This window comes from Drosophila persimilis, unplaced genomic scaffold (genome assembly GCF_003286085.1).
Source record: "Drosophila persimilis strain 14011-0111.01,24,50 unplaced genomic scaffold, DperRS2 tig00000676-arrow-arrow-pilon, whole genome shotgun sequence".
NCBI classification, from domain to species: Eukaryota; Metazoa; Arthropoda; class Insecta; order Diptera; family Drosophilidae; genus Drosophila; species Drosophila persimilis.
Window position 1 is genome coordinate 502,979 of NW_020825332.1, and position 14,285 is coordinate 517,263.

A 14,285-nucleotide genomic window follows, 5' to 3' on the forward strand; every position below is an offset into this window, starting at 1 on the left:
GCTTCCTTCCAATTGTACGATTTTCCCCTGGTTTATTTTCATTTCAAGGAAACCATTTCATGGAAATGTGTACTAGTGACCATTTACATTAAGATAAATACAAAAAATATATATTGGTATTTTCAAAAATCCTTGTGCGCCGCCAGCCAACTGCCTGTGGGCGCCCCGGCGTGTACAGAGCTAACATTTATAAAATGTTATTTAAACAGGAAAAAACTACTCTGATCGCCACACCGGAATGCAGCCAGCGGTGCGCTTATAAACTAAATCAATTGCGGGTGGAAACGACACACGAGGTGGAGCAACTTCTGTGGTCCAAAGTGCCGCCGTGGCCAAATGTTTTGTTGTATTTCGACGTTTACTCCTTGGAGGCCATATGTCCCACCAGGTTGCTGGTGATCTTTTCGATTTTCTTCAGGTCGGGCATGTTTTCCGCTTTGTACTGTACGGACTGCAACAATAATGGTTGGTATTATATTGTTAATTTCTGGCCAGCGAAAGTCGTGGCCGCTTGATTCCTCTTCTTCTTCTCGTACGAACCTTTACATTGTCCGTCATTTTCAGCAATATGTGGCCCTTGGAATGCACGTATTTCATTGTGTAGCGGCAGTTCTGTGGATTCGCCATGTACATGTTCTCGGCGGCAATCTCAAAGTCTTCCCAATTCTTCACAAAAACCATTTTAATTCAGGAACGGAGCAAAAAATGAGGAAACGAATAACAACAACAATGGCACTAGGGATACCGTCCGACCCTCAGAAATATACCGTCTCATTTTAAAAATATACCGTAAATATACTGTGTGCATCTCAGGTGACCGTTTACGGTATATCGATATATAATGGTATCTATTAAATTCCATTTTCGCGAAAACCTCTTTTTGCGCAAAATGCAATAAAAGCAAGTATTTAAATTTAACCAGTCAATAAGGAAATTGATTTTTTAATCGGATAAAATTATGTGGGCAGGGCCTAAATGTTCTATCTAGCTAATAATATTCCACGGATATCAAAAACGAGGAATATGCAAAATATACCTTGAATTCGTCAGTGTATTTACGGTATATTTTTAAAATGAGACGGTATATTTTGGTATATGTCAGACCGTATATTTTAACGATAAATCCGCGGTCACACAAATTTCGTCGCTCGCCTGCAATATTTATTGCAAAAATGCGTTAAAAGTCTATAGTTTAGCTATAAATAGCGCGTAATAATACTCATCACCTGGTCGGGCAGGCGTGTGCAGTGAAATCCGGGCGAAACACTAACGAAAATGCAACGAAAAACGTAGACGAAAAAAAATGAAATCTAGTCAAGAAAACGATGTAAATGGATGGGGAAGAGACGAGGCTACAACAACAACAACCACTGGACGACCGAAACGAAAAACGCAAATAAAGTGACACGCAGAACGCAGGAAGAAAATACAACAAAAAATATATAAAATATAGTATAAAAGAGAGAGAGGAGAGATCAAACCAAACAAAAATAGAGAGCAACAAAAGCGAGCATTCAAATCAAGTGTGACCCTCTCTCTCTCTCGCACTCTCACGCTCCCCTTACTGTCTCTCCTTGACTGTGTGAGTGAGTGGGTCGCTGCAGCCCACACACACACTCAGCCACCCACACGCAGTACCGTAGCATAACTGCTGTTGTTGTTTTTGATTTTGTTGTTTTTGTTGGTGGGGTTGAAAAGCTATTGCCTGCATAACGGTTAACGCGTGACGTGAGATCCCACACAAAAACAGTAAGGGTGACCACCACCCCACCTTTCTCTCAAACCCTTTCGGAGAACGGCCGCCCCGCCTCCCCTCTCTCAAAATGATGGACAACGACGATGCGCTGCTCAACAACGGTGGCCCGCAGTCGGGAGCGGAGACCGTCTACGGCACGGAGGACAACAATATGGTCATGTCAGAGAAGGTACATATACATATAGACATACGAATGTGTGATCCATAAATGATATCATTTGTGCACTGAATCTCCGTAAATGTAAATGATTCATGCGGGTGGGTACAGTGATTTTTCCTTAACTTTGATAGGACTACTCCCTTCTGGTGGTCTGTGTGTAATCTTTTCTTGTATTTCGATTCGGGGCTCTCCACAAACAAGCGAAAGATAATGAGGCTATAAAAGTGTCCAAGCGGAAACATGCCTCTCCTCTACAGTTCTTTCTTTCTCTCTCTCTATCTCTCTCTTTCTATCTGTATCTCTCTGTATGTGGATATCATTATGTAAAAACGCATCTCAGAATTGTTTATCATGCATCAGCTGACGCCAGTGACTGCGGCCAGTGGGGGTCGAGTGTACCCCCCACATCTGTGGTCATTGACATTCAAACTGGCGAAAAGCAAAGCAAAACCCAGCGGCGAAAGAGGGAGCAAGAGAGCGAGCGCGCAAGAAATGCACAAGGCAGAAAGCAGGAGAGCCTTTGCCGGGGAGCACAAATCAATAAAGTCAGTCATTCAGTCAGTCAGTCGGCGTCGGCCCTCAAATTTGATGACCGCCTCACGCAATCCCTTGCCAACCCACTTCCCCTTCTCTTTCCGCCGGCAGAGTTTATTTTTATTCGATTTCATTTCACCCCAATTCCCCGATTGATTTTGCACTTTATCAGCTTCTCCAAGCATTACCTTTAATCGACGTGTGTGCTATGCAAATTTAAGCTGTTGAGCTGTCCCTCTCCTCTTCCTGTCAATCACTTCCTCCCCCTCTCTCTCCCTCTCTCTAGTAATGAGCTCATTCATTCAGTCAGTTCTTCGAGCACATGTTCCCACCTGATAAGCCCCCACCACCTGTACTCGTACTGCTAATTGAGCAATGAGAGGCCGAGGAGTGTTTCGAGCGGCAGAAACTCGTTTCTTGGGCCAACAACAGCAACCACACGAAGATAATTCCAAAAACGGGTCTCACCAAATAAGTTTATAAATATTTAAGCAAGACATGACCAATGACGATAGCCACGAGTAGTTTTCGGCCTCATAAGTGGGCTCCAAGCAGCCGTAGCCGTAGCCTTGGCCCACCAGCAGCGGAGTTTCGGTAGCGAAAATAAGTAGGGAAATTATGAGGCACTAGTACCTGGGGAACCCCTGTCCTATTTATTTATACATTTATACACACATCACAATCACTCAATCATTCCCGGAAGAAACCATGACTTTAATGCAATAATATTAAATTCTTCCTTTTTTCTGTATATATTTTAAAAACATTTGTGGTTTTTATTTTTGGTTTCTGTCTAAATTTTAATTTATTTAGTTATTTAATTAGTTTCAAATTATGGTTTTTTATGTGTTCTTTACACCTTGTTTTTTGTTCTTTTCTTTTCTCTTTCAGAATGATCAGGTTGTCAGCATCGTGAGTTATCTTATTCCAAAATTTATTCATTTGGTGTTTCTTTTCTTTTCTGTTCTTTCCTTTCACTATTTTCCGTCTCTCTTGTTCTGTTTCGTATAAACTGCACGCTAGAATAATTTCTAAATAATAACATTGCATTTTTGTTTTCCTTTTGCTCTGTAACTAACAATTTTGAGTGGTAACAGCGGGAGGGGGGAGTTTCGCAATTAATAAATTTATAACAGTCCGACTTTTCGTGGTGTTCTCTTTAGGTCACATTCCCAGAGCTTTCCATTCATCAAAATGAAAACCATTAAATCTTTCAAAGAACAAAAGGGTTCTATAAATCCGTCTGTCTGCTACTACAGATCCCGCCCCTCCGCCTCAAGCTACTAATCAATCGATTGCTGCGCCCCGCCGTGTCCCATTTTGCACCATCCCAGACCCCAAGCCCCAAACCACAAACCGAAACGCAAACCGCAAAAATCAATTGAGACTGATGCACCCCTTTCTATTCTTTCTCTGTCACGCGCCTCCTTGCAGGTCCAGCAGCTGGCGGGGAGCATTTATCAGGAGTTCGAGCGGATGATCAATCGCTACGACGAGGACGTGGTGAAGAACCTGATGCCGCTGCTGGTGAACGTGCTGGAGTGCCTGGACGCCTCGTATCGCATCAATCAGGAGCAGGATGTCGAGTTGGAGCTGCTGCGCGAGGACAATGAGCAGCTGGTGACGCAGTACGAGCGGGAGAAGAGCGCCCGCAAACAGTCCGAACAGAAGGTGAGTCGAATGGTGGCAAACGAAGGCAATGCTCAAAATCTCAATAATCCCCCTGTCCCCTGCAGCTACTGGAGGCTGAGGACCTGGCCGAGCAGGAGAACAAGGAGCTGGCCACACGCCTCGAGTCCGTGGAGAGCATTGTGCGGATGCTGGAGCTGAAGCACAAGAACAGTCTGGAGCATGCCAGTCGCCTGGAGGAGCGGGAGACGGACCTCAAAAAGGTGAGTGCTGTGCGGGGCGGATTGAAAGGGAAAGTGCAAAAAACCAATCCCCTGCGCCACCCTGTCTTGTGTTTCCAGGAATACAACAAGCTGCACGAGCGGTACACGGAGCTGTTCAAGAATCACGTGGACTACATGGAACGCACCAAGATGCTGATGGGCTCCACGCACTCACAAATGAGCACCGCCTCCGACCGCATGGAAGTGAGTCGTGCGCGCCTCAATCCCGTGGCCCGCAGCTCGGGCCCCGTCTCCTACGGCTTCGCCTCGCTGGAGAACTCCGTCATGCTGGACACCGAGACCATCTGCAGCGTGGGCAGCCAGTCGGACGACTCGGGGCCGCCGTCGCTGCAGAATGAGCTGGACATGAGCCTGCCCAGTACGGCGGAGCGGGGCGCAGCCACCGATTCGCTGCAGCAGCAGCATCAGGCCACCTCGCCCCAGAGTCCCCCCGACACCAGTCCCGTTGTGCCAAACGTGCCTCCCGCAAATGGTAGGTTCGGGTGCCTTTGGGAGGCCCAAAAGATTATCTTCCACTCTGCCACTCACACACCGTACTAATGTGTCTACTTCTTGCTCTCTTTTGTTTTTGATTTGTGTGTTAACTCGACTAAAACCTCGACCAAACCCCAAACACTGCCCCCAACCTTTGCGTCCGTCAGTTGGTCGCTCGACCACCAAAAAGGAGCAGCGCTCGGACAATAATCTCTACCAAGAGCTGTCCTTCCAGGACAATGAGGAGAGCGAAGAGAATGAGATTGTTACAGGTGAGAGAGGAATCGAATGTTCGCACTTCGAATGGAGAGGGGACTACATGTGTCTAGGATTTCCGGATATCTCTCCCTTTAAAGATCCCTCCTTAATGGTCTATTCCCAGCATTACTTAATGTCACGTCTCCTTTCTCTCTCTCTCTCTATTCTTCCATTTCCACCTCCGCCACACCTCGCTACACTCGGGTGAAACGCTTCCTTTCCCTGGTACAGGCTGCTGGGTACATCCCGGAGAGTACGCGTCCTCAGGTAGGTACCACCACGACCACCACACCCAAAATCAAACCCCAGACAGACAAGTAGTGGTGCAAGAGAGTGCACCACAAGCACAGCCCCAGGCACAGCCACAGCCACAGGCACAGGCACAGGCACAGCCATATGACTCCTACATATATAGTTTCATCTATATAACCTGTAAATACATCAAATATCATGCGAGAATCGACTGAAAACTGTAAACTGAAAACTGTTAGCTGAAAGCTAAGGATCTTCTGCTCTTCTAGTTTCTGTGTGTGTGTGTTTCTTCTTCTTTGTGATGTCCGAACCCTACTATGTGCTCGAGAAAGTGTATCCCCATCCATTAAGCAAACAAAAACCAAAAGAAAAACAAAAAACAACTTGAGACAAATAAAATTGTATAATCCGAATCCGAATCTAATGAAAATTCTCTTTCTTTTATGCCGAACTCTACTTATCCCCACCACAAACACCACATTTTGTATATCCTCCCACAACCAAAACCACCAACCCACCAAATCCCACCACCATACGAAAATAATTGTACATTCGAATCCCTGAAGCAAACGACAACTATTTTGGTAAGTCTGAAGAAGCGGCAGAGATCGTGAGAGATCTCTGAATCATTTAATCATTAATCAGTAGATTCTGTACAATCCTACAATCCTACAATCCCACCCCATTTACTCTCTGTTTCTTCTATCGTAAGTAGCTTTATCGTAGAATCATCTTTGGCATTCGGCTCTAAGGTTAATTTTCGACTTCTTTTTGGTGTTTGTGTTCGGTTTTAGGACATTGATTGGAAAGCTCTTCAGTTATTTCTGTTCTCCCTTTGGTTTATTAGCCATATATCATATTTGGTTATAGTTTTCTCTTTAGTTTCGGTTTTTGGTCTCCCATTTATCATTTATCATCTATTTATTCTGCCCTTGAGTTCCTTTTTGGGATGCTTTCATTCTTTTTGTCTATTGATCGTTCCTCTCTTTTCTAATGAACCTTTCGTACACGTTGCAGGCATGGGCAAGGAAGTGGAGAATCTCATCATGGAGAACAATGAGCTGCTGGCCACCAAGTAAATATCTCACTCTCTCTGTCTCTCGCTCTTGTCTCTCTGCAATGATCCCAATACCATCCTCTCTCTCTAGGAATGCCCTGAACATTGTCAAGGATGATCTGATTGTCAAAGTGGATGAGCTGACGGGAGAAGTGGAAATTGTGCGCGAGGAGCTGAGTGCCATGCAGCAGTCGAGGACGAAGCTCAGGCAGCGCATCAGCGAACTGGAGGAGGAGCTCAAGAAGACCAAGGAGCAGGTGAAGCAACAAAGTAAGCCGATCCCTCCAGCTGCAGCTGAATGCAAACCGATTTCTGATGCAATTCTCTTCTTCGATTCACCAGACACCGAACAGGAGGAGAACGATGTGCCGCTCGCACAGCGCAAGCGTTTCACTCGCGTCGAGATGGCCATGGTCCTCATGGAACGTAACCAGTACAAGGAGCGTCTGATGGAGCTGCAGGAGGCAGTGCGTCTCACGGAGATACTGCGCGCCTCGCGCACCGTCGACAACTTGGACAAGAAATCGAAGCAGAGCATCTGGAAGTACTTTAGTAATCTTTTCACGTGAGTTATCCCCTCCTCGAGCCCGGATTCATTCTGATAATGTCTCTACTCTGTTTCGTGACAGCCCCTCCAATCGCCCGACGGAACGCATCGCCGACGGGCTGGGAGGGGGGCCGATGTTTCGTAATACCGGGGGAGGAAGTCCTGCCCACAGCCACGGATCCCCAAGCCGTGGAAGTGGGGACAATCGCCTTACCTTAGCCGGCTCCCAGCCGCCCATGCATCCCGCGAGCGCGGGGCTCGCCAATGCCCTGGTGATGCCCAAGGACTACTCCGAGGACGGGGGCTCGGAGCGTATCAGTGCGAGGAGGCGCGAGCAGTACCGGCAGCTGCGCGCCCATGTCCAGAAGGAGGACGGACGCCTGCACGCGTATGGCTGGAGTTTGCCCATAAACAAGGCCAACCAAGAGGCCAATCCCAGCCGGCACTCGGGCGGCGTTCCGGTGCCCGTCTACTGCAATCCCCTGGCCGAGGCCTCGCCCCACATGAAGGTGTTCTGCGCGGCCGGCGTCAATCTCCACGGAGGCTTCACCAAAGACGGCCAATCGCTGATACCCGCCGACTCGCCATACGCCCCCAAGTCCACGCTTAAAATCACAGAGATCACGAGTCCGACGGCGGAGCAGAGCGTCGAGGCGCTGGACAGACAGATAGCCCGCGCCAGCCTGGAGACCCTGGAGCCGGAGACGCAGCTGAGCTCCTTCGTGTGGATCTGCACGAGCACCCACGCGGCCAGCACGGTCAGTGTGGTGGATGCCAACCAGTCGGCCACCGTTCTGGATGCCTTTCCCATCTGCTCCTCCCACTTGCTGTGCATCGCCTCCGTGCAGGGAGCCATGGAGAGCGACTACGCGCTGCTGGAGCAGTCGGAGGTGGTCAAGGCGGGCGAGATGCTGCAGCGGCCCGGCGAGGGCACAGAGCTGCTCGGCAAAGTGGAGTTTGTGCGCGTGAAGCCCAAGTCCGAGGACGAGCAGAACAGCAACAGCAAACCCCAGCAGCAGCAGGACGAGGAGGAAGCCAAGGAGGCTACGGAGAAATCCAATGAGCCACTGCCGCCCGTGAATGCCGAGGAGCCACTCGTCAATGTGGAGGCCATCAAGATACGCCAGGCCCTGCCCGGCGCCCCTCAGCGTCTCTCCAGCGGCAACAGCGGCAGCGACGGTAATCAGGCGAACAACAACAACAGTAGCAGCAGCGGGAGCGTTCTGTTCGCCACCAAGTCGCTGAACCCCATTCTGGGGACGAAGGAGCGCGAGGATCCGCCGATGACTTCGGTGGGACCGACCATGTGGATGGGGGCCCAAGACGGCTGGCTGTACGTCCACAGCGGGGTGGGGCGGTGGCACGAGTGCCTGCACCGCGTTCTCCTGCCGGATGCCGTCCTGGCGATTGTGCATGTGGAGGCGAGGGTTGTTGTGGCGCTGGCCAATGCCCAGTTGGCCGTGTTCCGCCGCCAAACAGACGGCCAATGGGATCTGAATAGTTATCACCTGGTGACGCTCGGTGATCGCAATCATTCGATACGTTGCCTCTGTGTGGCCGGCGAGCGCATTTGGGCGGCGCATCGCAACAAGATCTTCATTGTGGACCCCATATCGCTCAACATTGTGCACTCGCTGGACGCGCATCCGCGCAAGGAGAGCCAGGTGAGGCAGATGGCGGCCACAGGTGCCGGTGTCTGGGTATCCATACGGTAAGAGCCCCACACACTTAGAGCCCCTGTTCAATGGATGCTAATGTTCTTTCCCCCCTCAGACTGGACTCGACGCTCCGTCTGTACAACACGCATACGTTCGAGCACAAGCAGGACGTGGACATTGAGCCGTATGTGTCCAAAATGCTCGGCACTGGCAAGCTGGGCTTCAGCTTTGTCCGCATCACCGCTCTGATGGTGTCCTGCAACCGCCTGTGGATCGGCACCAGCAACGGGGTGATCATCTCGGTGCCACTGGCCGAGGTGCAGCAGAAGACATGTGAGTGGAGGATAGTGTGGAAGAGAATCGGTTAATCCTAATGTCTCTTTCCTCCGTTTCAGCCGATCCCCATGGCCAGATGCCGCTGTGCTGCATGGCCAATGCTCAACTCTCCTTCCACGGCCACCGCGATGCGGTCAAGTTCTTTGTTTCCGTGCCGATGCTGCAGCAGCCGAACCTGAACGGCGGACTGACCTTCGTGAACAAGCGGCCCGATATGCTGGTCATGTGCGGTGGCGAAGGCTACATCGATTTTCGCATAAGTAAGTCCTGCACTCCTCCTGCAGAACAGGACATGGCATCCAAGCTATAGCTGGAACGCAGCCTACGCTATGGATACATATGTATAACCATTCCATATTCCATATCCTCCCATCTCCAGGACATGATAAATTCGATGCTAGCGATAATGCAGCGCATTTGATAGTTTGGAAAGTCGATACGTAAGCCTTTCTTTATTCTTTCGTTATTATTTCGTATCTTTTGATTTATGATTGACTTGATTTCCCTTCCTTTCCCTTTCTTTCGTTTTATCCGCTTTTTGTTTACGTCTTTGATTGTTTGATTTCTGTTCTGCCTTTCTTTTAATCCGATTTATTTGTGCATTCTCTGCCGCCTCTGCCCGTAGTACCTTCAACTTGTAGTACGCCCGCCCTGGGATGAGGGGATGGGCTCCTCCTCCTCCTCCTGCGCGTACTCCAGTTCCACGTGAAATGCAGCAGCATTTGTGTCAGCCGTGACCTGAACTTAAGCAAGTTTCCCTTTTATTTGGTTCATGTTTTGAATGTGCGTTCAATTTTGAAGAGCTATGAAACGTACTGTACTGTACATGTTACGCGCACCTTCACACCTCCTGTCCTGTCCTTGCACTTGCAGCCAAATGGATGTTCTTCCTCCACAAAACATGCTCCCATTGGTGTGTCCCCGTGTCCCGTGTCCCCTGTCCCCTGAGCACTTTTAATCGGTTCGGAATGGATACTTGTACATTTGTTTAAGCTATAATTATTTACTTAATTTTTACTCAATTTGAAATCATTTCCAATTGTAAAAAGACTTCTACAAACTACCAAATAATGTGGGTGCACCTTTCACTAAAACGCTTACTAAAACGAGCGGGAACCCGTCCTTATACCCGGTACTCAGTCGGTTTCTATGTGAGCTTATGATTTATATAATTTATACCATATTTAATTTTTATGTCGCTTGGTATCGCAGTTTGCAAAAGGAACCGTTTGGGAGATTTTTATATATTTTAATATTTATTTGTTTCCATTTTGTACACCTGTCTCTTTTTCTCTATTCTCACACCAACACCAGCCGTTTTGTCTCGCTCTCTTTCGCCAGTTTGCGCACACTGCACGAGGAATAGTGAGTGCGAGAGAGATAGAGATAGAGAGAGAATGAGTAAGCGCGTAAATTTAATTTGTTTCTTCTGGCTATATTAATGATCCGGTCGGATACAGATTCGGCATTCTGCTAGTTATGGTCATTCTCTATGGAGTACCGGGTATAATGTGGAAATCCCTGTAAATCTCAAATGCAAATAATTCATCCCCCCGTAGTTTTTGTCACTCACCTATCTTTCGGATACAGCTTCCACATGTCGATTAATGTTTTCCGAACTATATATTTTGCAGATGATAATGACATGGAGAACAGTATTCAACTGGAACCAAATCAAACGATCGAGAATCGAGGCGACAAGAGCTACTTGATTGTGTGGCATGTTAGTCAACGTTGAGGCCGATCCGATGCGATCCGATCGATACGATTCTTCGGCTTGAACGAGAAGTGCAAATGATATAATTAATAATATTTATAGCAGTTACGAGTACTATCTAAATACGCATAATGTATAATCTACTTTATTGTGCAGCAGGCTAGCGAATGGAATACCTAAACCCTAAATCCTAAACCTTAGTATTTATCTAACAATACAATACCCTTCTACATACCCCCTTAAATCCACACGATGACAAAATACCAACTAATAATAATTAATGGGTTCTCTAGCAGTCGTACCACGTACTCTTAATTTAGTTAAACAAATCCGATTTTGAGCTTTCGAGGGGCTCTCACAATTGTTTCAAATTGCTTCAAATTCAAACCAAAAAAAAAAAAACAAAAACAAAAAAGTAAGAAGGAAGAAGGAAACAACGTGTAAATTGTATGTATGCCCTCTGCTCTGCAGGGAGACAACAAACAACACACAAAAAACACCACATTTACGAGATATTATTGCTCGTAGGATATGATATAATAGTATGATGATGATATATATAGAAAAAGTGCGCCTGCCTTTTCAGGGGATATTTCTGCGTGATTTTTTGTCCAAATATGTTGTAGAGTATTGATTTCTTTTTTATCTTTATGGGTTTTTTTTTTGTGTGTCGCGATGAGGCGATGCCGCGTTTAGATATAGTGTATTTTGTTAAATAATTTTAAATTTTAGTTGAAACGTTTCAAGCCTTAATTTTTATTGTTATTCATTTGTTTGTAAGAGAAAGAGCCTATTTTTAACAATAAATCGACAACCAGACCAAAATTCTTGCTTTACCCCAATACCCCAAAACATCAGTGTTTCATAGGTTTTCTGATTCACAATGATTTCCAATGGCGCCAGGAAAGTGATATTTATGTTTTTACGGAAAGTTCATGTAATATTCCAGGATGCGCATACGCACAGGCATTGGCTTTGGCTTGACTCGACTCGAGGAGTATCTTTTAAATATTAATAATAACAATATATATATTATATACCAACCAAATTAACGCACCCTACAAATATGTACCACTACTGTAAATAGAAACCGATGCGATTCAGAAAATAGTAAATAAATTTAAATTGTATTTTTTGCCGCCATTCAATCAATTGTTCGACTCATGAAGCTAGGGAACTCCCGCCATTAACAAGAGCTATACAAAATAATGAGCAAAGATTTTAAACAAAAATACAGACAGGAGTGGGAGTACAAAGACCCAATACAAAGACATGGCTCTGCAGAAGTACAAATGCAGTCAATGCTCATTGCAAGGCTTGCAATGTTGATATTTTGAGTCGAATAGCATCACACACAAACATAAGGAGAAAATTAAGTTCTTGTGTGGCCAATCTAAGGTATATTCAAACTTTTGTTTGTAACCGCTATGTTAATACTTGTATAAGCGGTTTTCAATTATAGATTGTTTGACCTATTTCCCTAAAACCTCTTTTTACGCAGAATGCAATAAAAGCAAGTATTAAGAATACACCAGTTATATAGAAAATTAATTCATCAATCGTATAAAATTATGTCGCTTGGTATCGCAGTTTGCAAAAGGAACCGTTTGGGAGATTTTTATATATTTTAATATTTATTTGTTTCCATTTTGTACACCTGTCTCTTTTTCTCTATTCTCACACCAACACCAGCCGTTTTGTCTCGCTCTCTTTCGCCAGTTTGCGCACACTGCACGAGGAATAGTGAGTGCGAGAGAGATAGAGATAGAGAGAGAATGAGTAAGCGCGTAAATTTAATTTGTTTCTTCTGGCTATATTAATGATCCGGTCGGATACAGATTCGGCATTCTGCTAGTTATGGTCATTCTCTATGGAGTACCGGGTATAATGTGGAAATCCCTGTAAATCTCAAATGCAAATAATTCATCCCCCCGTAGTTTTTGTCACTCACCTATCTTTCGGATACAGCTTCCACATGTCGATTAATGTTTTCCGAACTATATATTTTGCAGATGATAATGACATGGAGAACAGTATTCAACTGGAACCAAATCAAACGATCGAGAATCGAGGCGACAAGAGCTACTTGATTGTGTGGCATGTTAGTCAACGTTGAGGCCGATCCGATGCGATCCGATCGATACGATTCTTCGGCTTGAACGAGAAGTGCAAATGATATAATTAATAATATTTATAGCAGTTACGAGTACTATCTAAATACGCATAATGTATAATCTACTTTATTGTGCAGCAGGCTAGCGAATGGAATACCTAAACCCTAAATCCTAAACCTTAGTATTTATCTAACAATACAATACCCTTCTACATACCCCCTTAAATCCACACGATGACAAAATACCAACTAATAATAATTAATGGGTTCTCTAGCAGTCGTACCACGTACTCTTAATTTAGTTAAACAAATCCGATTTTGAGCTTTCGAGGGGCTCTCACAATTGTTTCAAATTGCTTCAAATTCAAACCAAAAAAAAAAAAACAAAAACAAAAAAGTAAGAAGGAAGAAGGAAACAACGTGTAAATTGTATGTATGCCCTCTGCTCTGCAGGGAGACAACAAACAACACACAAAAAACACCACATTTACGAGATATTATTGCTCGTAGGATATGATATAATAGTATGATGATGATATATATAGAAAAAGTGCGCCTGCCTTTTCAGGGGATATTTCTGCGTGATTTTTTGTCCAAATATGTTGTAGAGTATTGATTTCTTTTTTATCTTTATGGGTTTTTTTTTTGTGTGTCGCGATGAGGCGATGCCGCGTTTAGATATAGTGTATTTTGTTAAATAATTTTAAATTTTAGTTGAAACGTTTCAAGCCTTAATTTTTATTGTTATTCATTTGTTTGTAAGAGAAAGAGCCTATTTTTAACAATAAATCGACAACCAGACCAAAATTCTTGCTTTACCCCAATACCCCAAAACATCAGTGTTTCATAGGTTTTCTGATTCACAATGATTTCCAATGGCGCCAGGAAAGTGATATTTATGTTTTTACGGAAAGTTCATGTAATATTCCAGGATGCGCATACGCACAGGCATTGGCTTTGGCTTGACTCGACTCGAGGAGTATCTTTTAAATATTAATAATAACAATATATATATTATATACCAACCAAATTAACGCACCCTACAAATATGTACCACTACTGTAAATAGAAACCGATGCGATTCAGAAAATAGTAAATAAATTTAAATTGTATTTTTTGCCGCCATTCAATCAATTGTTCGACTCATGAAGCTAGGGAACTCCCGCCATTAACAAGAGCTATACAAAATAATGAGCAAAGATTTTAAACAAAAATACAGACAGGAGTGGGAGTACAAAGACCCAATACAAAGACATGGCTCTGCAGAAGTACAAATGCAGTCAATGCTCATTGCAAGGCTTGCAATGTTGATATTTTGAGTCGAATAGCATCACACACAAACATAAGGAGAAAATTAAGTTCTTGTGTGGCCAATCTAAGGTATATTCAAACTTTTGTTTGTAACCGCTATGTTAATACTTGTATAAGCGGTTTTCAATTATAGATTGTTTGACCTATTTCCCTAAAACCTCTTTTTACGCAGAATGCAATAAAAGCAAGTATTAAGAAT

At 45.0% G+C, this 14,285-nt stretch overlaps 2 protein-coding genes across 8 annotated transcripts; one reads left to right on the forward strand and one right to left on the reverse strand.

The window, feature by feature from the left end:
• Positions 1 to 714, reverse strand: LOC6599846 (signal recognition particle 9 kDa protein). Its single transcript, XM_026991647.1, has 2 exons — positions 541 to 714; positions 1 to 451 (listed from the first exon to the last, which is right to left on the reverse strand). The coding sequence occupies exons 1-2, from the start codon at positions 679 to 681 to the stop codon at positions 359 to 361; spliced, it is 234 nt and encodes a 77-aa protein (XP_026847448.1). The 5' UTR covers positions 682 to 714; the 3' UTR covers positions 1 to 358.
• Positions 715 to 1,163: 449 nt separating this feature from the next.
• Positions 1,164 to 12,079, forward strand: LOC6599845 (JNK-interacting protein 3). Of its 7 annotated transcripts, none has more exons than XM_026991641.1 (15): positions 1,164 to 1,925; positions 3,342 to 3,362; positions 3,885 to 4,121; positions 4,187 to 4,342; positions 4,421 to 4,835; positions 5,005 to 5,109; positions 5,327 to 5,362; positions 5,914 to 5,931; positions 6,365 to 6,422; positions 6,496 to 6,674; positions 6,747 to 6,969; positions 7,034 to 8,662; positions 8,725 to 8,942; positions 9,005 to 9,205; positions 10,580 to 12,079. In XM_026991641.1, exons 1-15 carry the CDS (start codon positions 1,824 to 1,826, stop codon positions 10,681 to 10,683), a joined length of 3,702 nt encoding a protein of 1,233 aa, XP_026847442.1. In that variant the 5' UTR covers positions 1,164 to 1,823; the 3' UTR covers positions 10,684 to 12,079. The 7 variants fall into 7 exon arrangements, with proteins under 7 accessions (XP_026847442.1, XP_026847444.1, XP_026847443.1 ...); XM_026991643.1 differs by lacking the exon at positions 10,580 to 12,079 and adding an exon at positions 9,325 to 9,389; XM_026991642.1 differs by lacking the exon at positions 3,342 to 3,362 and having other exon boundaries at positions 10,580 to 11,789.
• Positions 12,080 to 14,285: the final 2,206 nt, after the last annotated feature.

Bases quoted from the DNA above. Each gene is read 5' to 3' on its own strand.
- LOC6599846 (XM_026991647.1), bottom strand. From the start codon at position 681: ATGGTTTTTGTGAAGAATTGGGAAGACTTTGAGATTGCCGCCGAGAAC. The intron at 452-540 runs GTTCGTACGAGA...TTATTGTTGCAG, and splicing joins AAATGACGGACAATGTAAAG to TCCGTACAGTACAAAGCGGA.
- LOC6599845 (XM_026991641.1), top strand. From the start codon at position 1,824: ATGATGGACAACGACGATGCGCTGCTCAACAACGGTGGCCCGCAGTCG. The intron at 4,343-4,420 runs GTGAGTGCTGTG...TTGTGTTTCCAG, and splicing joins GGGAGACGGACCTCAAAAAG to GAATACAACAAGCTGCACGA. The intron at 9,206-10,579 runs GTAAGTCCTGCA...TATATTTTGCAG, and splicing joins CTACATCGATTTTCGCATAA to ATGATAATGACATGGAGAAC.